Source organism: Stegodyphus dumicola, chromosome 4 (genome assembly GCF_044657685.1).
Source record: "Stegodyphus dumicola isolate Sdum_Otavi_A_Nest chromosome 4, ASM4465768v1".
Lineage (NCBI taxonomy): Eukaryota > Metazoa > Arthropoda > Arachnida > Araneae > Eresidae > Stegodyphus > Stegodyphus dumicola.
In genome coordinates, this window is record NC_140771.1 from 61,981,314 (window position 1) to 62,008,440 (window position 27,127).

The 27,127-nt window shown below is 32.1% G+C and overlaps 1 protein-coding gene across 3 annotated transcripts in view; it reads right to left on the reverse strand.

The window, feature by feature from the left end:
* The window catches only part of LOC118205029 (E3 ubiquitin-protein ligase FANCL-like), a 60,346-nt gene extending 33,283 nt beyond the window's left edge, over nucleotides 1-27,063 (reverse strand). For all 3 annotated transcript variants that reach the window (XR_015040685.1, XR_015040684.1, XM_085815014.1), the window contains exons 1-6: nucleotides 26,851-27,063; nucleotides 15,496-15,615; nucleotides 10,441-10,497; nucleotides 10,256-10,353; nucleotides 7,877-7,973; nucleotides 3,348-3,413 (exon numbers count right to left, since the gene is read on the reverse strand). Coding sequence is in view for 1 of the 3 variants with exons in the window: in XM_085815014.1 (XP_085671140.1) it covers nucleotides 3,348-3,413; nucleotides 7,877-7,973; nucleotides 10,256-10,353; nucleotides 10,441-10,497; nucleotides 15,496-15,615; nucleotides 26,851-26,922 (510 nt within the window). In the remaining 2 variants the exon portion in view is untranslated. The remainder of the gene's footprint in view (nucleotides 1-3,347; nucleotides 3,414-7,876; nucleotides 7,974-10,255; nucleotides 10,354-10,440; nucleotides 10,498-15,495; nucleotides 15,616-26,850) is intronic.
* Nucleotides 27,064-27,127: the final 64 nt, after the last annotated feature.

Sequence of the window (27,127 nt, forward strand, 5' to 3'; positions counted from 1 at the left end):
GGTGAAGAGAAACTTTAGCAAAGGTGTTGTAAAGCGGATTCACATACCACCAATATGGGTGCACTATGCACCTCATAATTTTATACAGCTTATATCTCTTTAGACAGTGGCAATACACAGCAGAGGTAAAAGTACACAGTATTAATTAAAATAGTAATAAAACATAAATGGACTTCTATTTGTTAATCTCCTCCTCTCAAAGAAGTCTATATATATATTTAAATTTTTTTTTTTTAATTTTAATTTTTTTAAAGCTTTGTTGATATTTATTTGTAATTTTGCAAGATAACCTTAATTATAAAAAAATTCATTTTTATAAATAGTGATAACTTATAGCAGAGGTCTAAAATTTAAATGGCATACAAGCCGAATGCACAATCTAAAACCTGCTGATAGGACAGAATTTTTTTGTTACAAAATGAATATTTCTATTAACAAAATAAAATATATTTAAAATAAGTTAAAAATTTTTCTAACTAGATATTTATCAAAATATACATAATAATAACAATAATATTGCAAGAGGTAAAAAAGTCAGATTTATATTTATTTTCAATCTGAAATCTAAAGTTTGGTATCTGTGAGATATTTTTGTCAGTTGTACTTTATAAATTGAATACATTGACAGCTAAATATTAAATTTTCAGTTGACATTTATTTGAAATAATTGTAACACATTTAATTAATCATTAAATAATTCAAACTAAAAATAAATAATTAATGAAAGTGTTCCAAGTGGTACAAAAAATTGAGAATAAATAAAAACAGTCTGGTCTCTTTCATTTATTTATTAAATTTTCTTTGATGCATAAATAAAATATGTATTCTTGTATGTAAAAAATATTAACTTTTAATTCTTAGTACAGCTTCACACTTGATTTCAATTCTGAAAAAGTTTATAGCCCTGCAGAGAAATTACCAGAGATTATCTTAATCAAGATTGTAAATGCTCATGAGTCATTTGGTTTTTTTCTTGTTAATTTTCAGTTGTGAAAAAATGCTGATCACATATAAATGAATTCCCAAACAAATCAGGTATTCTTAGTTGGAAAATCTGTAATTGAGTGTATCTATGTAAGTGTTAATTAAATCTGTATATTCAGATCTTTGAATAAGATTTTATCACATTTTAAATTAATCAGCTTATAAGCAAAATCTCAAAATCTTTGCAGCACCTACATGATTGAAAATGTATTTGTGGGCAACATAAAATGCTTCAGGGGCCACCAGTCTGAAACCATCAACTTGTGGTATTATAAAGATACCTTTATACCTGTATACTTTTACATCGGAAAAAAAAAAAAAAAAAAAAAAAAAAATCAAATCCATCGATTTCAACTGCAAAAATTTCATAAATTTTTAAATAACTGTTAAAAAAACAATTGCACTAAATATTAACTCTACAATTTTGCCTTTTTATGAATTTATGAACATTCTTTTACTAAATATCCATTACAAATACACTGCTGGGCATTAAAATTGCAATACCATGAAGGAAAGTAAATACAAAAAACAAGAGATATTTATTGCATGTAAAGAAAACAGCATGAAGACAAAATGATTAAATTTGTCAACATTTTGGAGATTTACAGGGGGTGCAAAATTAGTAGAAACAGCTGCCACCCCTGGCAGCTAAAACAGTCCTTACCCCATTAAGCATGGAGTCAAACCGGGCTTGGATGACAGAAATGTGCAACTCATTCCATGTTGCTTAAAGTCCATGCCACACTTCATCAACCATATTCGCTGGGGAGAGATGGAGGGCCAGTCTCTCAGCAAGCCATTACCAAACGTTTTCAAAAGGTGACAGATCTGAAGACCGTACAGGCCAAAGCAGCTATCAAATATCCTGCGTATAGAGGAAGGTCAGAACACGCCGTGAAACATGTGGCCATATATTATCTTGTTGGAACAACTCGAGGCCCCAAACACCAGAGCACAACCACTGGATGTAAGAGGTCAAAAATGTACTCATCTGCAAATTACCATCGACCCAAATTACAGATGTGCGCATCATGTATCCAATGGCTGCCCAAACCATCACACCAGGTGCAGGGCCATTATGCTGATACTAAATGCAAGCAGGCGACCTGCGGTCTCTTTAGACACTCCATACACATATATGGACATCGGAATACTGCACGTAGAACCGGGACTCGCTTGAAAAGGTGACATTGTGCCACTCCTGTACCCAGCTTTGTCGTTTAATACACAAGAGTCACTGTCTCTTTCTTTATGCTGCATTGTCAAGGGTAGCCAAAGTAATGGTCACCCTGCTGATAGTCCATGCTGCTGCAAACATCGATGCACCTTACGAGCTGATACTAGGCATGCTGCAAACATGCCCATTTCCTGACTAATGGTCCGTGATATGGTCGTATGGTTTTGCAGGGCTGACCTCACAATATGTCTATCCTCTCTGGCAACAGTCATGGGAGGGCATTGAGGTCCTGCATGCCGTTCAGTATGACCCTCAGCAATTCATTGATTCCGTATTTGCATGACAGTGGTTGGATGTCGACAAGTGCAATTGGCAATATCCCAGAACAATAATCTACACTTTTGATAGGCAACAATTCTGCCTCTATGAAATTTTGAAACTTGCTGGTAAGCATTTCCTCTTCTTACTCGAGGCATAACACAATATTCTGAGCAAACTCAAACCTTACAAGGCACTTTCTGAATGAGAAATCCACTACACAATCTTTCTTTTATGCAGTGTTTGAGATGTTGTTTCTTCCTCCTGTGTCATCTAAATGCACTGAAATACTAATCATTTGCATAACCCAACCTCTTCTTCCTTTCATGTGATTTTGACATTTGTCAGATCATTCCTTCCTGGTGTTGCAAATTTAATGGCCAGCAGTGTATATTTATAAAAACCTAAAAGTAATTAAGCTTCTTATATAAATAATTAAGTTTCAAAATATACAGTTTCCATTTTCTTAGAATGGTCTAAGAATGAGTTTTTTGGAAGAGACTAAATGGAATGCATTAAGACAATTTGAAAATGTGAAAACATTGAATTAACTAAATATGAAACTTTAAAAAGTACAGCTGTTTAAAGGTATCTAAACAAGACACAATGTACAGATGCATAAATAAAAATATACACCATTTCTATTGAAATGAATTAGAAAACTACTGAACTCTTTCCCAGAAGTATAAATTATTCTTCGAAGAATTTTTTTAACACTTTGTTCAGAAAAACAAACAGCAAATTATGCAACGGATAGAATTTTTTATTTAAAAAACGTAACAGATAATTTTACTTATAATACATGTAATTCGTTTTCATTGTGTAAAATTTCTCTTCATAGATGAAATAACTTTAATGCAATACTTACTGGTAGCCATTTGTACTTAAATTCTTCAGGGAGATCACATTCATATCTTGGACCTTCATTTGGGAACTAATTTAAAAAAAGTAATGTTACATATACATCAAAATAATTTTGAAAAAAAAAAAAATAATAATAAATTAAAAAACAAGGGTTTCAGATATTGATGATCACCCAAAAGAGTTTGTTAAGGTTTTTTACATTCTTGCTAAGCTTGGTGTCTATCAGTCTGCTGTTACACTTACGCCTACTAACCTGTTTTTTTTTGGGGGGGGGTGTTTTGTTTTTGCTTTTTTAGCTTCATTATTAAGCGGAATTTTCTTTACACTTATGCCATATACAGTTCAATAGCAAAATTTTAAAAAAATTAAAAAGCAGCATAGCAGTTAACGTTTAGAATTTCTGATGCAATGTTAAGTGTTGGCATACAGTTTTCTTTTTTCTCCTCACTCTCACGCTCTCTCTCTTTTTTTTTTAAAGATTTTCCTCAGTTTATTATATCAATGTTTAGTTTTCTGATTAAGATGGCTTTACAATACTTTTTTCTTGTCTTTTTTAACACTCTTCATGTTTATTTATTAAATATCATGTTCTTGGCACTTACATCACATAAAAATCGATTCAACAGCAAATTCACAAAAAATTTAAAAACAGCATATCTTTGGAAGAATTTTGATAGACAGTATTACACACTGGAGATAAAAATGTTTTATTCTGCACAGTGCTGCCACTGGAAATCGTTGAGTTTGTTAATTAAAAATTCATTAAAGTTTTACAGAATATGAAATGGATAGTTCTAGTGGAGGACTATGTTATTCAAAATTGGATGGCTCTAGGTACCATTGTTTTATCACAATGCGAGAAACATGCAGATTCTCCATTATTTAATTTCTTTAAATATAATACAGGACAATTAATATTTGGTGGCAACAATTTGAAAAGTGATAAGCTGTTTATAGTGATTCAATGCAAAATGCTGTTTCGTGACTGATATCCCATTTGGGACTAATGTACCTTTTGGGCTAAAAATACAATATAATGTTTCATATTATATGATACATAATAAAACAAAACTTGCATTTTATAGGATTTTAAGAGTTGTACTTCATTTGGAAATTGAATAGAAAATTAAATGCTATGTACATATTAGTTTTACAGTAGAATAAGAGAATTTTTTTAACGCAGTACGGAATAATATATTAAAAACTTTCATTTTGTAACTTTTTTTTACACTGAATATCATTAATTAAAAAAATTAACTGCACATTATCATATGAAAATTTTAAAATTACCAGTCATTTATGTCTCCATATCTCTAATTATATACAGTACAAAGTCCGTAATCCGGACTCGTCGGGACTTCGGCGATTCCGGATTAGGGGTTTTTCCGAATTATAGATTATTAATTTGAATCTGTTAAGATGGCATGCAGAAAATATACAATTAAAAATATGAAACCATAATTTATGAAATAAAGAGCAATTATGATCTAAAGGGTATCAAATTTTACAAATAAAAAGCTTAATATTTATTTGTTTACTTTATTAAACATTTCTTTCAACGTGTGCATGCATAAAGCATACATTACGCACAGTCGAAATTAGAAAATTGCAACCAGAAAACTGTTTGATGTGTATTCGTGATCTTTATAATGACCAGAAAATTGATTTAAATCATATCAGAGTACATCAAGATGAAATACGATATTTAATAAGGAATTATAAGCCGAATAAAATAAAAACATCTGCCCTGAAGATGAAGATAGTGCTAACAGATCAACTTCCAGTTCATTGCATGTTGAAACGTTCTTCCCCCCCCCCCCACACAGAGCAGCATGAAATTGATAAGCAGATTTTGGAATGGTTAGAGAAAAAATCATTAAGCCAAGCTGTTCTGATTACGGAAGTAATATCATGCTAAGTAGAAAAAAAATTGCAGTTCATTTAGACTATGCCTGGACTTAAACGACACTTAAAACCTGGTGAATCCCTTTCCAAATATTTAATTGCCATGCGTGAAATAGATAGTTGCGGTTCTGTTGATGATTCATCAATTCTTGATTATGTAATCAATGGGATACCGGATCAGAGTAGTAAAAAAATTATTTTGTATGGGTGTAAAACTATTTCTGAATTCCAAGAGAAATTAAAAATTTACCAGAAAATCCGCATTCCAGATACGAAGAATAAGAGTTATTCAAGTACTAACACACAAAATAAAGCATGTGCTATACCTAATAAGAGTACAGAACCAAGGTGTTATGACTGTGGAAGTATACGGCACGTACATTCTTTATGTCCATGCGTAAAGCATACAAACAAAAGTTTGTGGCTTTGAGGTCTGGATAATGGACATCCAGATTATGGACTTTGTACTGTATATGATAAAATTATATTACAGATGCAGAAACCAAATCCCTTACCTCACAGAAGAAAGTAAAAGATACTTTTAAAAAAGAAAGACTGATTTTGATATGCTTTTGGATGTCACTAGACAGTTAACAAAGCTTATCAAAACCAGATGTTTTTTCTGATTCCATTTCAGATTTTAGGTGAATTTCCTTTATTGGAAACACTTTAATTTAATTTAACATATGAACAGATATTTATCAATAAAGAAATATTTTTTTAATTTAATAACTTTTTAAATTAATTTTAATTTTTAATAATTTTGAAAAAAAAAAAAAAAAAAAAAAAAAAACCTTTTGCATTTAAACCAGAAATAGCAGTGCAATTCAAAACACTGCATTTTGCATCAGGTTTGTTAAACTTTAATTTTTATCATTGTTGATTTATAGTTACAAACCCTTAACTGATGATTTATTTTAATAATATTTAATTCTTCATTAGCTATAAGAATTTCAAAATCTCCGTCACGTAGGTAAAGCACCAAACACATACTTGCCAACCTATGACACTAAAAAATAAGGAGATTTTCTTAAGAAATCAGGAGAATTTTTTGAATGCCAAAAAGATTTTTCAAAAATAAAAATATGTAGAAAGAAAATATAATTTTTAATAATGAAATAACTTCAAATAGAAACTAATTTATATCTGAATGTTCAGTTATTATTTCTTAAATGCAAATATAGGAAAAGTACTTATATGAAAAAGAAAAGAGAGAGAGTTTTAATACTTGTACTTTCTAATAATAGAAAAATAACCAGGTTCACTAAGCATTAAATAATACTTCCACCAGACCACTAATCATGATTGCAGAACATGAATTAATGCAATTCTCCACTGTAGAACTGTATTAAGAACATTGAATGATGGCAAAATGGAGCGTACAAAAAAGGAAAAAGCTTTCTTAAGGTCCAAAGACAAAACAAATATTTGTTCTTTACAAGATAAACTTACAATAATTGGAAAATATGTCCTTTGTCAAGCATTTTCTTTATTTTGATGAGAACTGTACACTTATATTTTGGAGAACGAGAACTGCCTAAATTGCTTGCAGTGCAAAAATTACTTAAATTTTTCTCACTCTTTCTTTTGAACATAGAGCTCTAAGATCTAATCTCTATACCTCATAGCAGTTGCAAAGTCTTTCTCAAATACATGCAAGGGCATCATGCGGCCATACAGCATAATACCTACCAAACCATTACACATCCATCACCACAATGATCCTTTTCTGTGATGAGGGGCATTGTGTTCCAAGCTCTCTCTAGATACAGGTATGCCGAGAATCAGTGTCTAGGCTGAATCTTAACTCATCTACAAAAAGCAGTGCTTTAGTTAAGTCTGGTCCAAGATGCATGCTAAATGCATTCTCTTGTATGCTACAGTAAATGGGGCACAAATACCAGGTCTTCTAGTATATAACCTTAAGTCTTTGGTCAACTGTAGGCCATGGGACTTAAGTTCCACTGGCAGACTACAGATCATGTGAGAGCTGCGAATTTGCAGCAGTCCTGTGCCACTGTGCTGAAAGTGCCAAATAACAATCCTTATTCATGGTTGTGAATTTTGGTCAATCTTGTCCAGGTTTTCTCGATATGGATCAAGTGTCTTGAAACTGTTTCCACAAATTGCATAAAATACTGGGCATTACACTGAGCTCTGTGACAGCTGTGCTTGTGATCAGCCAATCTCCAGTCCACCGGCAATATCCCTCATCCATATGCCTGAGGCTACTCATTTTACTTGATACTTTATAAAATTGATCCAACTCTTGATAGAAACATAGCAAATGTTGAAAAGTAGCATAAGCACACTAATCGAAGAAAAAGCATGCGCTTATATAAAAAGCATGAGCGTTGCAGACACACACATGTATGCTTATGCGTTTGACTAAGAAAATTCACATAATTCCATAGTGGCACAATTAGTATCATTGATTCAATACTTTTTGTAAAAATAGACATAATTTGCAAATTTGCTTAATTTTGCACACAAGCATACTTAGATTAAAAAAAAAAAAAAAAAAAAAAAAAAAAACTGGCATATTAAGAGAACATACAAAAATTAAACATATATTTTTTTAGAAATTTTCAAAAAACTAATATAGCAAATCTTAAAAAAACATTTCACCTTTTCAGGAATCCATATTTTCAAAATATGCTCTCTGTCAGACTCATCAACATATTTTAAATGTACAACATGAAAATCGGGGCTGATGTAACGGACCCTTAAAAAAACAAAATCGAATCAAACTCCATAACGTAAATAAATTTCAGAAACAAAATAGATATCCAAATCTGATTAAGAAATACATAAAAAAGTTAACATTATCATTTTTACTGGTGCAATTATCTTTTAAATTAAAATTTTGTGGGCCACTTTTCACTTGGGAAAATGCTTTAAAAGGTGGTTTAAGTTATGATCTTAAATAAAAGAATTTTACAGTTATTTGAATATTTTATAAACTTCACCACCTAGAAACTCTGTAAATTAATAATATTGAAAAAGCTAAAAATTGTTAAGTACTGAATCAGGAATTTGAAAATATTTAAAAGTTGAATAATCAGAATAAAGCATAATTAAACTTCTCTTATCTATTAAATAGCATAATACAATAAAAGCCTGACTTTCTGCATTCAAATGACCAGAAAGTTCAACTGAAAAATTTTTGAATTTTTTTAAACAAAATATTACACAAGAGATTTGTAACTCCATCATAAAGCATAAATAGGATTATGATTCGAATCAATGCCAAACAGAGCAATTTAGCACCAATAATAGATAAACATGGCATCACAACTCAATCCTAAGATTTTTATCATGGCAACCATGAATAAGGATTGTAAAACTGATTAATCCTCAATCAGTTTAATTGTAAAAAAAAAAAAAAAAAAAAAAAAAAAAAACTTAAAAAAACAGTTAGCAACAACTGTTTTGGTGATGTCATCCCACACACCTTCTCTATCTATGTGGCCAATTTCAAATAATTCGATCACACCAGTTGGGAGTACTGCGTCATTGAGTGAATATGTGTAAATGCATTCTGCCGGAAAAAATGTCTAATGTAAAAACCGAACAGTTAATCAACATCAAGTTTCATGTGAAACTTAAGAAATCAGTCATGAAAACACTTCAAATATTAACTGAGGCTTATGGAGATGAAACTTTCTCTTATGCACGTGTGTTTGAATGGCATAAGTGGTTTTCAGGTGGAAGGGACAAAGCACGCATGTCAAAATCAAAATTCAAGGCAATGTTAATTGTCTTCTTTGACATTAATGGAATTGTAATGATTGAGTTGGTTCCCAGGGGTCAGACTGGTAATCAACACTACTACACTGAAGTACTAAAAAGACATCATGAAAAAAATTAGAGAAAAAAGGGAGTGATGGGCGGCTGTTGCACCAGGACAATGCACCCGCTCACACAGCCCATATCTGTCAAGCAGTTTCTGACCAGCAAAATCCTTACTGTGATGGGGTATCCTCCTTATTCACCTGATTTGGCTCCATGTGACTCTTTTTTATTTCCTCAATTTAAATCTTGCTTAAAGGAAAGCCTTTTTACCTCAGTTGAAGAGGTTCAGGCAAAAAAAACGGAGAATCTTCTGAAGGGCCTTCCAAAAACCTCGTTCCAGAACTGTTACAAGCAATGGCGGCAGTGAATGCAGAAGTGTGTGAATGCTGAAGGGGACTACCTTAAAGGTCACAATGCCATGGAGAACTGATTTTGTAAGTACAATGATTTATTGGACCAGTCTTATTTTCTTTTGTGTCACAACTCGTACGTTAACTGCAGTTTATCTGCTTTTTAACTGTATTTTGAAAAATAAATAAATAAATAAATAAATAAAATTTGAGACTTGCTTTCAATAGAATAGTAAGCAGTAGAGAATTTTCAAAATTACAGGATCCTGACTTTAAGATATTGCACGACTTATGTGAAAATAGGAAATATGGCAACTTAATGTGAAAATGGCACTGGCTGCACAGAATGAAAAATTATGACAAGCGATTTAAGTTTTTTACATTTTATGTCCATAACTTGCCAATTATCTACCAAAATAATGAGTGATCTGTTCTTTAAAACTTCTGCCAGAATAAATGGTTCTAGTTTGGCAAGATCTCTCTTAATTTTTATGGTCAACATAATTTCATAATCAAATACAATGTTTTTCTTTTCCACGTGTGTCTGAAATGGTGTGTTTTCTTTCGAAATCTCACATAATTTTTAAGTATGCATTTGATATTCAAGTTGATAACATATAAAATGACTTTTTTTTATAATTTCAGATCAGAAATTTTTTCTTCCACTCATTTAGCTTTTCTAACCTGAATTATAATTTTTCTATGCTCAGTTATCTAAAATTTTCACATATCCAGAATTTGGTATTTCCTGAGCTTTCCAGATAATTGAGCTTTTACTGTAATAAGAAAATAACACTCATATTTAATAAAATGAAATCATTTAAAAACTTTTAATAGAGAAATTTTTTATAATTGGTCATACTTGTCCCAACCACAGGTATGTAGTTGCTCTAACAAAGCATTATACTCTGAATGAGGTTCCATACTGTATGACATACCTTTAGATCGAATTTGTTGTTCCTGTGCAAATGATATATACACAATGAATAAATTTATCTTATAACATTTCACATTCATATCTAAAAAGATCGTTAATATGAAACTTACTATTGCATTTTGTATTTCATGCAACATGTCGTTTACAGTACCACTTTGATGCAGATGCTGAAAGAGAAATGCAACTATTGGAAGAGATAATAACAATTACTTCATGCAACAAACATATTAAACAAACATCTGTCATTGGTATGAGACTTAAGCACTATATAGGTGATAGTATGACTTAGTTAAATTCCACCCCAATTTTAAAAGGCAGCACAGTGGAGGTTAAGTCTGAGGATCTTCCACCTCTTCCTCTAATATCAAACCATTCGAGAGAACTTCTGGCTTGCTACACATTTTGTGCCCCCATGCTGCACTAACATTATGTATTTACAAACATCCATACCTTCTCTGGGATTCGAACACAGGCCTTTCAATACAGCAAGCAGCCAGTATCACTAACCACTGTATTGTCTGAGAGGAGGAAAAAATATTGCATGGAGTTAAATACAGATACTATAATAGAATAAAATTTTGGTTATGTCCTTTGTTATAAATCTTTAAAACAGCAGTTCTTAACCTTTTTAGTGGTCAGCACCTCCTTGAATCTGAAAATAACCACATCCTCTTAAAAATGTGCGTATATTTTTTATTTAAGAAGAAAACATTTAATGCATAAACAAAAAACAAGTGCCATGTTTATTTACAATATATCGGGTTAGTCCATAAGTTCGTGTGCATTAAGAGTATGGGTGGAATTCACTATTCGCATTTACTAAAACAATACAATTTTGAACCTGTTGAAACTTGTCATCGTTTGACCAACATATTATTCAGTTCATCACCAACTTTCGTAAATATCGAACACATTTTAGTACCCATAGAAGATGAATATAGATAATCAGTACAAACATGTTGTGTTGCATTTCTTATTTTCGTGTAGTGAATCTGCTAGGTTTGCAGCAATAAAAATTAAGAGTGTACATGGTAAACACACTATAAGTGTAAGGACTGCCCAGAAATGGTTTAAAAAATTTAAAGTTGGAACAAGCAGCATTGATGATGAACTCCGTTCAGGATATTTTGAACTGTTAGAACCAAATCAAATGATTCATTTAGAAGTTTATAGTGAACAACTTTGCCGTCTAAACTCGGAGTTGATAAAAAAAAGCCCATAATTGGTGAATATCAAGAAAGTGCTGTTTCATCATGATAATGCATACGGCTAGAACAATGCTGCAAAAAATTAGTGAATTTAATTGGGAGCTTTTGCCACATCCTGCTTACTCCCCAGATATTGCCTTAAGCGATTTTCACTTATTTCGTGCCATACAAAATTTTTTACTGGGAAAAAAATTAAATTCTAAACAGGATGTACACAATGAACTTTCAAGTTTTTTAGCATCAAAACCAGAGTCTTTCTACATCAATGGCATAAAAAAGCTGCCTGTAAGATGGCGAGACATTGTAGATAATGGAGGAAAATATATAATTGATTAAAACGTTAAATTGTGTTTTTTTATATTATTTAAAAATTTACCAAAAGATGGGCATGAATTTATGGACTGACCCAATATATTACTATACAACATAAAAAGTAATATTTAAATTTTAATAGCTAGGTTGTTGTTTATTCATAATAATTCTATTAAAATGAGGGACCCCCCTTTTTTCTTTGAAAGAGCCACGTAAGGTCATGACATGCATTTAAGTGATTTTTGGCTTTTGTTTTGTTGTGCAAAAGTGCTGAACAGTGGCATAGCTAGGTGGGGCAAGGGGGGATATCTGTCCCCGGGCGCAGCATCCAAGTGGTGCCAAATTGATGCTACAATTTTTTTTAATGAAATGTTTTTTATTCTTGGTACAGAAAGGGGTGCAAATTCTTCAGTTGACCCAGGGTGCTGGAATCTTAGCTATGCCACAGGTGCTGAAGATTCCATTTCCTAAAAAAAGATGGTGGAAATAGTTAAAGTGTCTCTAGTGCTGCTTTTGCCAGTTGTGAATAAGCTTCTAACTGTTTACACCCACATTGATCTACTAGTTCAAATTTCCTTTCCATATGCGCATTAGCACATATTTCTATAAGACCTTCTTTTAAAAAATCGTTGTCCATTGAATTGTGATCAAACAAAAATGGATTGAGTATCCATCTATTAATTTTACTAATATTTCCGTGGAAAAGTATCCATCGAATGATTCCCTCAATTGGTGGAGGTGTATTATAATTTCTCCTAAATTAGTGATTATTTTTTTGTTTTCCGAAATGAAAGAATTAAGCAAAGGAAAGGTTTTTAAATTCCCATGTTCAACTCAACATCTCCCAAGTTTAAATTTTTCAATATTTTCTTTTTTCAATGTATAGTGAAAACACTAATAACTAACCGCAATGATCAACATTAGCTGGTTGGATGCTTATTTTTTAGAGCTGGCTTTCATATCGTTCGCTATTTGCATTAAAATATTGACACTGATATCTTCAATGAGTGATCTAATTACATCATTCAATGGCAGAATTTGTTAAATTTTCTTTTGTGCTTCAGAAATGAAAAAAATTTTTACAATTTCAAATGCACATGGTTTTAATAGTTCTTCAACTATCGTACAGCCTTTTGTTCTTCTCAGCACAGAAATACTCTTACTTGATAAGAAGCTTCTAGCAAAGGCTCTTCAACTGCTGCAACATTAAATTTGGTAACAGTGTCATTGGCATCAAATCAGGCTTTCTTAGATTTCAAAATGTAATGACTGTATTATCGAAACGGTCTAACAACTATGAGGGTATAAGATTGGAGTGAAAAAATATTTTGCAACATAAAAATACATTGGGGTCACAGTGTACAATCTTTACCTGTTATACAGTACAAAGTCTTTAATCCGCACTCGTCGGGACTTCGACAATTCCGAATTAGGGGTTTTTCCGGATTATAGATCATCAATTTAAATCTGATAAGATAGCATGCAGAAATTATAAAATTAAAAATATGAAACCGTAATTTATGAAAAAAAAAAAGAGCAATTATTATCTAAAGGGCATCAAAATTTACACACATACACACACAAAAAAAAAAAAAAAAAAAAAAGCTCAATATTTATTTGTTTACTTTATTAAACATTTCTTTCAATGTAAGTTGTTTAAGTTGCTTCGTTTTTGTGCTAATACTTTCTCTTTAATTTTATAAACAGACATAATTTCTTGTTCAGTTCCACTGTTCAAGTCCTGTAATTGCTGTGCCGAAAATACCGACTAACTTGTCAATTGAAATTTTTTCATTTTCAATAACCTCTCTGTCACTTTCTTCACTATCGGAAGCGGTACATCGAAACATTCTTTCACTTTGTAGATCCTTTGGCAGCTCCAGAATCGGAAACTCTTTCTGACATAATCGAAAGTTCAAGCTTACTTTTTTATAAAATTGCTCTAACAATCTGCAAAAACTAATAAGCCGGATCCAATTAGAAGATTAAGGAACAACGCAATCTGCAACATTAACTGAAATAGATAATTTTAGCCTAGCTTATACCATCCGTTATACATTAAATGCGCATGTGTAAATGCACTTTTTTATTGCCACGTTGTTCTTTCATTTATGGTAACCTGAGTAGTTGAATGTTCCGTAAATATACTTTTACCTAGAAATGGGTGCTTCTTTGATTTTTCAAGTGAAAATATATCAATGTGTACATGGACAAAATCAAGGGAGTGTGCAATGCCAAGTTTGTGCAATTTTCTGATTTTTTTTTTAAGTGAAAATAGGTCGAGGTGTACATAAATAAAGTCAAAGGAGTGTGCAAATGCCTAGTTTGTGCAATTCTGTGATGTTTTCTTAAGTGAAAATAGGTTATTGTGTACAAATCGCTGTTACACAAAGCCGAAATAACAAGTCAAAGAATTGCACAAACTCAGTATCCATGTCCCACGAAAAATTGCCAATTTTCACCAAGGGGTACTGTAAATATACTTTTACCATTTTCTAAAAACACATAACTTCTTGGAAATACAATAGTTTCAACTTGGATGTGAAATACAATTTTTTGAAGTAGAGTTGTACCTTAACTTGAGAGTTCTGACTTGGTAACCACAGTTTATAGTGTGCATGGAGGGGGGGATTTTCTGAATACATGCCAAATTTGAAAGATAAATATGGTAAAATACACATCCAATAGTGTTGTCTTACTACAATATCATAACCACTAGAACTTGCATTTCTTTTGGACCAATATAATCAAACATGCTGCATAATCTGTTAGCCATAAGATTTGAACACTTCTTTGCTGCCCTTTATAATTATAAATATATACTTACATCTTATCCCTCAGATTTGTGAGTTTTTTTTTTTTTTTTCTTTGTTTACACTCAGCTTCATAGTTATAAATGCATAGGCAGGATATTGCTATTATCGGTAGCCCCAAGCAGTATTTTACTTGTCCTTCTTCATTTCCAGATCCATAGTTCTTCATTAAATTTACATCCCTAGTATTTTCCCTACTTTTATTTGTGATATGTTAACTATTATGTTTTCATTGTTTTACTAGTAAATGGGTGACTTTTATTAGTCCTTGAAACCACACATACGAGTACAACACAGAAGAGAAAATGCATTTCTTCATTTATCATCTGCCTGTCGCAGATTATCAGAATTGCTTATTTTCATACATATATGGAAAAAAAAAAAAAAAAAAAATACAGCATACTTAGTGCACAGTAATTTTGCATTGCATATAGTGGAACAACAGATAGCGTAAAGTAGAGCATAAAATACTTTATTTTTATTATATTTAATTTCAGTTGTATCTTACAGTGTGTAGTTTACCATCTAAACCTGACTGTGTTAGTATGTGTACATAAATGTTTTGTTTTTATACAGCATTTGCAATTATCCTCAATTAATCTTGAAATACATTGCCTGCAGAATGGGAGTATTACGGTGTTTTGTATTTGTTTTATCTTTTGGCTAAAAACCTGCATATTTTAAATACTCAATTTTGTAATAAATAACTGCATCAGTAACAAATTGTTCAGTTTTTTCAAAATCAGACAACACAGTCGGGATGTCAAAAAGAACAGAAAAAGTACTTACACAAATGTTTAAAGAAACAAAACATGCACGATTAAGATAATACCTGTTTCAGATTATCCAATATAGGTTTCAATATTTCATTTACTTTTTCACAACCTCTTAAAAGTACTTTTCTTGGAGCTGCAGTATCTTGAACTTTTAAATGGATGTAAAATTCTTCACCCTAAATTTAAAAAAGAATTATTATATGCTTTAACATCTGGAAAGTTCTCCAGAAGAAACAAAAAGAAATTATCCATAATTAGTTTAGTTACTATTAATTATCCATAATTAGCAGTTAAAAATAAAAGTACCATATTTTCAAGTTGCCTATTTTATAATTGGAGTGCAAATAAGTAGCTGCAATTTTTTTTATCAAAAATGGCCATTTATAGTAAAATAATGGTATGTTATGTTTTATTCAAAGTATTGTCCGTCATTAGCCACTACTTTTTCCCATCTTTCTAGCAAGATACAGATGCCACCTCAGAAGAATGTTTCACCTTTCGAGGCTATCCACAAACCAATCAAATTTTTGGTATCTTTATATGATGTGAAGCACTGCTGAAACAGGCCATGCGTCATCAACTGAAACAAGTAATAATCAGAAGGAGCAATGTCTGGTGAACACAGTAAGAGAGAAAAAAACTTCTTGACCTTTTTCTGAAAAAGTTTTCACAGTGTTGCAACATGTGGATGAATGTTATCATGAAGGATGATAATGTCATGTCTGGAGTAGTAGCGGGCACATTCTTCTTCAAGTGCTCGGCTTAGTCTCATCAATTGTGTTAGTTAGAGAGATTTTGTTCAGTTTGAGACACTCATAATACTAACTCCAAGTTCTACTTGCATTTGACACAAATCTTCATGCAATACTGCTTCCAATTTCATGTGTTTGAAAATTTTTATCCTTTTGCTCTATTCTTCGTCAAATTCACTATTGTTAAACTTTTGAAACTACACACAACATTTTCTCTCTCTTAAGGCAGCCTCAACAGAAGCATCTTCAAGCAATCGATGTGCCTTAGCTGCAGATTTCTTCAAATTAAAGAAGTAAATCAAAAGTTCCCACAAATGGCACTCATTCAGCTCACAGTTTATGATGCTAATAAAAAATTGCAAATATTTCAAGGATATGTTGTTACTGATGTCTAACCTTACAGTATGACATTTTATGTCAGACAATTTAACCATAACTTACTAGTGGTGCCATTTTGTTCCAAACGGCAGAGACTTATTTGTACTCCCAATAATTTTTAGATTATATGGGACACATTAAGAAACTAAGTTCTGTTTGGCAACATTTCTTATGCAGTGCATTAGGCTATACATTGCAACCATGAAATGATTTCCTTAGCCCTTCAGAAACAAATGACACCATTGTTTTAATTTCTTTTAATTAAGCTATTTAAATGCTAGTCTTAAAATTTTAAAATATTTAATATACCTAAAAATTCAAACAAATGAGAACTATAATTTGTCATTTAGCTTTTTAATGAAAAAAACATAATCTGATAGATTTTTATGTCAAATTTGTGAAATTTATGGACCATTCTAGGACTGATTCAGTGACAATAAAATGAGTAGAAAATTTTATACAGATCATAATAATATTGTTACGGTTTTCTTTTCTGACACCAGTTGTTACGTTATTTTCTTCCTTTACGTTCCCACGGGGTTCGTGTGGATTTCGAGTGAATAACGATGACAGCACTTGATGGAATATTGAAACACACTTTATTTACCAATATTAATCAGGACAGCTCCAAAATCACGTGTTTACAGTCGTCGATAAACAACTATAAACACGCTGACACGATCAGCGACACAGCCTCCACGTTATCAGGCTATCACGGTGGAGGCAGCTTCATGGCAAAGCACTAAAGTACAGCTCTCGACTCTGCTTGGTCATTCTTGAAACTCCACATACTCTCGAGACTCTCCCCGCTACAACTTGCGATGCACTCGACGACACATAGAGCACAGCTCCCGACTCTTCGCTTCAGTCGTTCCTGGAGCTCAACACGCTCTCTCGACGATGCACGAACCGCAATACACTACGAGAGACTCTTTCAGTGCACTCGATGACCCACTTGGCACTCGCTGCCTGGCTGCCAACTCGATCGACTCCGCAGGGATTGACTTGCTAGACAAGACACTAACTCTTCGTGTACCAGCAGGGTTTATATAGCTATTGGCTGGTGTTCGAGAACATTCTGGGCTAAACCGGTAAGAATTCGTTCCAGAAGGTTCTCCATCCATCCATGGCATATAACCAATTTTGTCGATAAATGTCGCCAAATGGGCGATTTCTCACCAGATGTGGCAACCCTGTCTTATCTTGACATATTATGGCAACCCTAAAACTGCTTTGCAAAGAAGCTATATCACTGCGCCTGGACATTTCGTAACAATATTCATATTTAACTGCCCAACTGCACACATTCTCTCATCACTAACGTATTATCTCATTGACTTAATTGAACTCATAACGTATTATTTCATTGGCTTTGAAAGTTCGCAACACTGAACCATAAAAGTTGGCAGAGAGCTCCCCAAAGTTGCACTAGTCTCCCTATGAATTCTAAAAGAACTAACATCTCTTTATTTAATAAGCAGTCAGTATTCAATCAACATTGTAGAAAGTCTTTCGTGAATCTGTACTGTTTTAAGCTCTTTGATTTTACGAGAACTTCTGTTTAGAATGCTGAGTATACCTGTGCAAAGTTTGCATAAACTGCTTCATAAGCCATATTCAGCTGACGGTAGGGTACAAACTGCGCAAAATTTGATCGAAGATCCCCCTCCCCCTCTTATCTAATCCATGAACTGTGCAACATTTCCTGTCCCCTCTTTCTTTGCCAAGAAGATTGGGTGCTACAAAAAGTCATTTATCGCCATTAATGGGACATTTTATTGAGACTGCAAGCCTCTATTTTCATTTATCAAAATTGTAATAACTGCGCATACAAAACAAATATTAATTTAAAGTCTGGCGTGTGCTAAAGTAAAAATGAATTTCTTTTACACTCATTTTAAAGTTTTATGATGCTTAAAAGAATGATGAGCCAGATCTTCTTTTATTCTCTGTAAGAATTAAAAACTCTAGAAGCTGTAGATTTTAGTCGCTGATATATATATATATATATATATCAGTTTTGAATAATAAAATTGATATATTAATAATATACACAAAACTGATACATAATCAACCTATCAAATATCAGATTTCTAGGGCACTTTAAATAAGTTTTTTGTCTAGATAAGTATTAACAAATCTTCTTAAATAGCAGATTGGTTTTAACTTTCAAATTTACCATTTTAGGTAAACAGTTCTAATTTAATTTAAACAATTCTCTTTATTAAATCTAAAAATTGGATTTCTTAAGTGGTTCTAAATTCACACTAATATTATTGCAATATATTGCCGTATTAAGCTTTCCATTTTTAGTCATTGAAGTTATTTTAAGGTTACTTAACTTTCTTACAAATTCCATATTTTAATACTAGAAACGTTTAACTATTTATTCTGTTTTCCAGTTACTCTACCTGATGTACTTTGGCATACATTTAATTTCTAATGCACATTTAATTAATAAATTCATAATTATGAGCGTCTGCAGAATTTTCATAATTAACAACAAAAAACAAATAAAAAAAAATCAAACTCCCTTATATTCATATCTTGGGATTTTCAGTTCCCTTTTAATCCATTCCTTTTTCACATCTTATTGCGTTGTATTCAAGTTTACATGTATGTAGAATTTATATATTTTGTATTGCACTTATGCCAATTTATATTTAAATGATAACTTTTAGATATTCTTGCATCATAACTCTAGCTAACAGAAGATGTTTCTAATACCTTGGTAAAGTTTAATCTTCAGCACGTAGCTCATTTTCCAACCTAGTGTCAGGCTGAATTATTTGAAATTACATATTTATTAACAAAGATGGTCGCTAAACTAATAATATTTCTTACTGTTGTAATTTATAATACAACAAGTTCATGTGATTTATAATATAATTAATTTATAATTTTTTCAGCAGTATTGAAATTAATAGAAGATACTGATAATGTTATAAATTTGGATTACAATGATTTAGATTGCCATTGCCTTCTTCACTGATGCTTTTATGCTACATTCCTAATATTTCATAATACATACAGATCAGATAAGTTTAACTCATTCACCAAACATGTAAATCTCTAATTCAGCCCAATTTTGTTCTTATGTGTGCTGTGTCTTCTATTTCCATTAATATATTGTTTAGCCTAATTTCAAAAGGTCTTATGATCAAGCGAAAAAGTCACTAAACATTAGTAGTTCGACCTGAGTTTCTAGTCCCAGAGATCTCCCAGGTCTTTCGATTTTAGTACTTATTTACTGTGTAAAAATGTATCGTGAAAATTTCAGTTCATGAAGTAAAAATACTTTTTTAATTTATTCTTTAAAAATATTGCAAAAATTTTCTCCTTGGCATACTTTTTTACAAATCCTTCTAACAAGAAAAAATAAGGAAAAAAATGAACTCGTTTTCGGTGATTGATTCCTCCGTGCAAATTAAATGTAATTTTTTCCAAAAGCATAGTGTTTATATGGATATCAATAAATTAAGGATTATTTCTGCATCTAATTTTCTTAACATGTTTATTCCAGAATTTTCTTTTCACACTGTAGCGCTTAACTTTATGAGTTTTATATAAACATTCAATTTCTCTAGCCATGGCAACTTTGCATACCTTCTGACAAGTAGTTATATTTTTAACCACTGTATTTTAATTCCTGTTGATTATCAGTACATTATTCAATTGTTTCACAAGTGCAAATATTTATTTTATACGCAAATCTACATAAAATAGCAATAAAACTTCAGTTATGCAGAGCTCCTGATCAATTGCTTGTTTTAGATTGAATGAAATTAAGCTTAATGTTACTGTTAATTAGCTTGTTATTAATTTAATTACACATTTCTAATTAATTATATGTTCAGATATTTCCAAGTATATTACTCAAACTTTTGCATCCCAATTTTTAATTTTTGGTTAAAAAAATAAACTTTTATTTATTGAGCAGCCTGATTGATTATATTAATTTGCAGTATTGTTTATCTAATTCCTTTCTTCTAGATAAATTTTAGAAAAAACTTCTTAGCATAATAATTAAAATTTATTTACAATTTATACGTCAGTGTTCCAAATGCATAGTAATGTTGTTATAATAGATTCATGCTAAGCTTTTTTTAAATTTAACTAAATTTAATTTCTGCAAACATTTACATGATTACTTTAATTAACAAAAAATATTTTTAGCACACTTTAACACACTTTGATATGGAATAATTTTTGCAGGCTAGTGAACTCTATTAAATTTTTCAGTCTAGTTCAGACATCTTGACTATTATTGAGGTAATTTATTAAAAATATAATTGGTATGCTTTACAAATATTTAATTTATGATATTATTATAATAAATGAAAGATGTTTGTAATGCTAATATGTATGTTTACTAATACCTTTTATTTTCTTTGTTAGCTCTCATATTTATTACTGTTATTCAAGTAATTAGCCTGCTTGTTAGATATTATTTTACTTGTTCTTGTGATATGTAATTCTATTTATTTATTTTTATTTTCCTCTTGGCTACAATTGGCTTCGAAAAGTTAAATTGTAACCCTGTAGGCAGCAGGGGGAAGAAATTTTGATTGGCCTAGTTAGACTATAGCACGACCTGGGGGGGCAGAATTTTCATTAGCGCAGTTGGAGTACACCCCAGCTGACCATATCATGTCCATTAATAATCTTTTTTTTTTTTTTTTTTTTTTGTGATAAGTTCCTACAGCTTAGAAAACAATTAACTGCTTCTTGTTGTTTTATAAAAGGTAGGTTATGAATTTAAATCTTTTTTTTTTTAAATACAAGCAAAAATTTGGCAGTAAGAGTTAATTTAAGTGGCAGGCAATTGTTCCAATTTATTATTGTTTATCGACCATATTGTGTCAATTAATAAATGCCAGTAATATATATAAACAGTCAAAAGTCTTTAATCCAGACTCGTCAGGACTTCAGCAATTCCGGATTATCGGTTTTTCTGGATTATAGATCATCAGTTTAAATCTGGTAAGATGGCATGCAGAAATTATAAAATTAAAAATGTGAAACCATAATTTATAAAATAAAGAGCAATTATGATCTAAAGGCTATCAAAATTTACAAAAAAAAACTTCATATTTATTTGTTTACTTTATTAAACATTTATTTCAATGCGCGCATACATACATAACGCATAGTCGAAATTAGAAAATTGCAACCAGAAAACTATTTGATGTGTATTCGTGATATTTATAATGACGAGGAATTTGATTTAAATCCATCAAAGACGGAGTACATCGAGATGAAATACTACATTTACTAAGGAATTAAAAGCTGAATAAAATAAAAACATCTGCCCTGAAGATAAGGATAGTGTTGACAGATCAACTTCCAGTTCATTGCGCTGCAACGTTCCCCCCTAGCAGAGCAGCGTGAAATTGATAATTTCGGAATGGTTAGAGAAACAAGGATATGCCTTTATCCATTTTTTGCAGCAATTCCACTTTTTGTTTGATGGATATCGACACATGCTTTCGCTTTGTAGATCCTTTGGCAGGTCCAGAATCGGAAATTCTTTTTGACACAATCGAAAGTTCAAGTTTACTTTTATAAAATTGCTCTAACAGTCTGCAAAAAATAATAAGCCGGACCCTATTAGAAGATTAAGGAACAACTCAATCTGCAACATTAACTGAAATAGATAATTTTAGCTTAGCTTATACCATCCGTTATACATTAAACGCGCACGTGTAAACGTATTGTTACGAAACGTACAGGCGCGGTGAGATAGCTTCCCCGCAAAGCAATTTTGAGGTTGCCACATTTGGCAAGAAATTGCCCATTTGGGAACAAAATTGGTGATATACCATGAACGGTTGGAGAACCTTCTGGAACGAATTCTTACCGGTTTAGCCCAGAATGTTCCCGAACACAAACCGAAAGCTATATAAACCCTGCTGGTCCGCAGTCAAAGTGCATCTCTCATTGAATGAGTGTGTCTCCTCTAGCGAGTCAATCCCTGCGGAGGCGATCACCTTGACAGCCAGCCAGCGAGTGCCGAGTGGGTCGTTGAGTGCACCGAAAGAGTCTCGTAGAGTATCGCGGTTAGTGCACCGTCGAGAGAGTGCGTTGAGCTCTAGAAACGACTGAACCGAAGAGTCAAGAGCTGTGCTCTGTGTGTCATCGAGTGCATCGCGAGTTGTAGCATAGACAGTCTAGAGAGTACGTGGAGTTCTGAGAACGACCAAGCAGAGTCGGGAGCTGTACTCCAGAAAGCAGAGTCGGGTGCTTTGCAGGAAGCTGTCTCCACCCTGATAGTCTGATAATTTGAAAGCTGTATCGCTGATCGTGTCAGCGTGTTTATAGTAGTTCATCAACGACTGTAAAACGTGTTTTGGAGCTGTCCTGACAATACTGGCAAATAAAGGGTGTTTCGATACTTCATCAAGTGTCGTCATTTTTAACTCCAAATCCACATGAACCCTATACGAATTTGAAGGAAGAAAATAACGCAACAACTGGTGTCAGAACAGAAGAATTAGGGTAGTTACGTATTAACGCAACCAGGCCAAAATTTGCATAAATCGCCAAATTTGACGACCCTACTTATGGCAACCCTACGTGTTTAGAGGAAAGTTTATTTGTAAAAAGAAAAAATAACACTGGGCGTGTACTACCACAGCAATGGGTTTTCGGCTGAATTTGCCGAGAAAAGAAAGAGACTTTTTTGGTTACTGTACCTAACAGAAGTGCCGTTACCCTCATGGAAAAAATTTGCGAAAATATCAAGGAACGAAGCATCATTTATTCGGATTGCTGGAAAGGATACAATACAAGTGAGTTCAAAAATGCTGGATTTCTGCATGGAACTGTTAATCACAAATATAACTTTGTGGATCCCAGCACGGGCGTTCACACACAACATGTAGAGTGCATGTGGGGCTCAGCCAAATGGCGCAACAAAAAACAGAGAGGAACAGCCCGTCATCATCTTCACTCATACCTTATCGAATTTATATGGCATCAAGCTCAAGCTGTTAATGGCGAAGACGGTTTTCAATCAGTGCTAAAAGCAATAGCCAAAAGATTTCCGCCGAAAAAATAACTCCGCAACTTATTCAAATTCGAAACCGGAAGGGTTTAATTGCTATTTTATATTTTAAAACAAAATAATATAAAAAACTGTATTAAAAATTATCTGTAATTAATAAATGTACATTTTCTTTCTATTCATACTTTTTTACTCAAACTTACAAATCGCGCCAACCTGGTTGCGATAATACGTAAGTACCAGAATTAGAAATTACGTAACAGTATTATGCGCATGCGTAAAGGTATTATACGAATGCATAAACACATTAATGTGTTTACGCATTACGCATGCGCAGAAAGTTTGTAGCTTTGAGGCCCATATTATAGATCATTTCGGATTATGGACGTCCGGATTAAAGACTTTTGACTGTAGCATATTGAAATAACTGTTGACTTTTTATGCAAATTTTCTATATCACTTAGACATTTTATCGAACAGAAATCTGAATTTATTGTAATAAAAGTGAGAGTACAATTTATATACAAAAATGTGTCTACATAAGTACTTAAACACCGAGATGTATTCTTTACAATCATATAATGCAACTAAACGTCAGGTAGACATTAAGTGAATAATCGCTACATCTAAAGTAACAGCTGATTCATGGAAAGGGTGTAAAAGATCCTTTATAAAACTAAATAAAACAGAAGGCATACTTTGTGCTTACGACTCAGTCAACCACTTGTGGCAACATAACTAATGATAACAATTAAGTTCAAAGGCAAAATTTAAATTCAAAGAAACTAGTAGCCAAAGTCTATACAAATCAATCTGATTTGAACTTGTCTCAAAACTTAACTGGCATGGAATTCAACTATCGACAATTATAATGCAAAACTGAAGATTACAAATCTTATCTTATCTAGCAACCTAGTATCATGGCCTCGAGAGACAAACCACGTTTTATTTTACAAACTAAAAACCTCATTTGCATTCTGGTGGGAAAATGGATGAGAGAAGTGACAGTAATGATCCCAAACACAAAATAACTCTAGTTACAAAATGAAGAAATCTTGCATTATATAGTACAAAGTCCGAAATCCGGACATCCATTATCCGGAGTGATCTAAAATCCGGACCTTAAAGCCACAAACTTTTTCTTTTTATTAATGCTTTATGCATGCGCATTTGATTTTTCCTTCCATAATAAAATATGTGGAGATTTTCACTTAAAAATTCCGATTCTTAATTTTACTTAGGCACTAAATAAAATACCTCGTCGTGGAAAAACAATCATGTAAGCATAAATTTGTGAGATTAATAATTTGGCTCCATAGGTGAGTATCTACTTGGGCATACATCTCAAACCGAAACATTCACCTATTTTATATCCCTGACGCCGACCTAGCGAGTCATTATTTATTATATTTTGCTTTTATCAATACATGATAGCTTCAGTAATAACCCATGCAGTGATGTCTAAACTTTTTTTATATTAGTATCTGAGTAACAAGAGTACGACAACCTTTTATGCTAACATTATGCTTAACATTAAATGTTCTAAGAAACGTTGATGAGGGAAAATCAACAAAAATTTCTTTTGATATGCTAAAAATAGATTTTGTTAATGAAACTCATAGTCCAAAAGTGCTATTTTAATTAAGAATAACTGATACATTATTTACCATAAACTCAAAAGCAACGGCAGAATTTAGGGAAGACGAAACTTTTTGAATTTGGGAAAGCACCGAGCGGCATAATTAAGGAATGAGAAGTTTTTTATGATTTAGGGAAAGCACTGGGATGCAAAGTTTAGGTACGATGAAAATTTAGAACTTAGGAATGCGCTTTGTAGCAGAATTTAGGACCTGTAGAGACTGCACCAGCGAGTGCTGGGCCTAGTTAAAGCCTTAAGTATATGTGGGAGTTTATTTATTCAGGACTCAGTTTTAAGCATGTGCAAGACATAAATGTACGTAAATAATTAAACTAATAATAATACGTAAATAATTAAACTAAGTAAATAATTAAACTAATACAATTCAGTACGCAAAAGAAGCAAGACAAAATTTAGCGAAACAACTTGGCTTTCGTAGCCAATCTAGTGATACAAAGCCAATAATGCATAACAGACACTATTAAGCTAAACTAAAATTATCTTTACTGATTCTAAGACATTTCAATTAATGTAGCAGACTGCGCTGCTCGCTAATCTTCTAATTTGATCCAGGTTATTATTTTTTTGCAGACTGTTATTATTATGGCAATTTTATAAGAACTAAGCTTGAACTTTCAATTATGTCGAAAAAAGTTTCCAATTCTGGAGTTGCCAAAGGATCTACAAAGCAAAACCATGTTTCGATGTCCATTAAACAAAATGTGGAATTGCTGAAAAAAATGGATAAAGGCATATCTGTCTCAAAATTATGCGAGGAGTATGGCATTGGAAAGTCTACTGTACACAAGGAAAAAGAAAAAGGAACTTTTTGAATTTTTTCTAGAAGCATCTTAAACAATGTACACTGAAAGAAATGTTTAATAAAGTAAACAAATAAATATTAAGCTTTTTCTTTTTGAAAACTTTGATACCTTTTAGATTATAATTGTTCTTTATTTCATAAATTACGATTTAAAAATTTTTAATTATATAATTTCTGTGTGCTATCTGGGGAAAGTGCAGAATCGCCCACTGCTTGGCACATTCTTAAGAATTGCACATACTCGGTATCCATGTATACATCGACCTATTTTAACTTTAAAAAAAATCCCAAAATTGCACAAAAATGGCATTGTGCAGTCCCTTTATCCATGTACACATCGACCTATTTTCTCTTAAAAAGTCAAAGAAAATTGACAAACATCCAATTCTTGTTACTCTTGTAAAAAGCGCTAAACAAACGCCAATCAAATAAGAGTGCGATTCTGCACTTTAGCCTGCTATCTTACCAGAGTTAAACTGATGATCTATTATCCGGAAAAATCCCAAATACGGAATCGGCGAAGTCCCGACGAGTCCGGATTTTTGTTCCCTGATTAATTAATCGCTACATGAAATAGTGTATTACATTTTTGTTTACATCATACACAAATTATTTATTTTACTTAAATCCTGTCCAAAACTGAACAGGATTTTGCAAACATATTGACCATATTTTTCAACCTACACATAAGATACTTCACTTCAGAAATAAGATTTATTTTCTAAGAAACAAATAATTTCATGTGTTAAGAAACATGACTCATAGGAACCATTCCCCGTCCCATTACTTGTAAATTTAAGGAATAATTCATACCAATACATTAATATAGCCAGCAACTTCATTTCCAGATGTACTTAGAGGCATAATTTGGTGGAAATTCTCCATTGTTATGAACTAAATTTCAACGACTTGGAAAAATATTACAATGGCATCTCTTAAATTCGTGTGTACGGAAGCCAAAAACATGCTTGAAATTATTTTGCTTGTTTACATTTTTTGTAAATTTTGCTTGGGCGGCAGAAAATATAATTGCCAGATTTGAAAGATAAAAATATTTTAATTTCGAATTGAAAATCAAACAAAGTTTTCT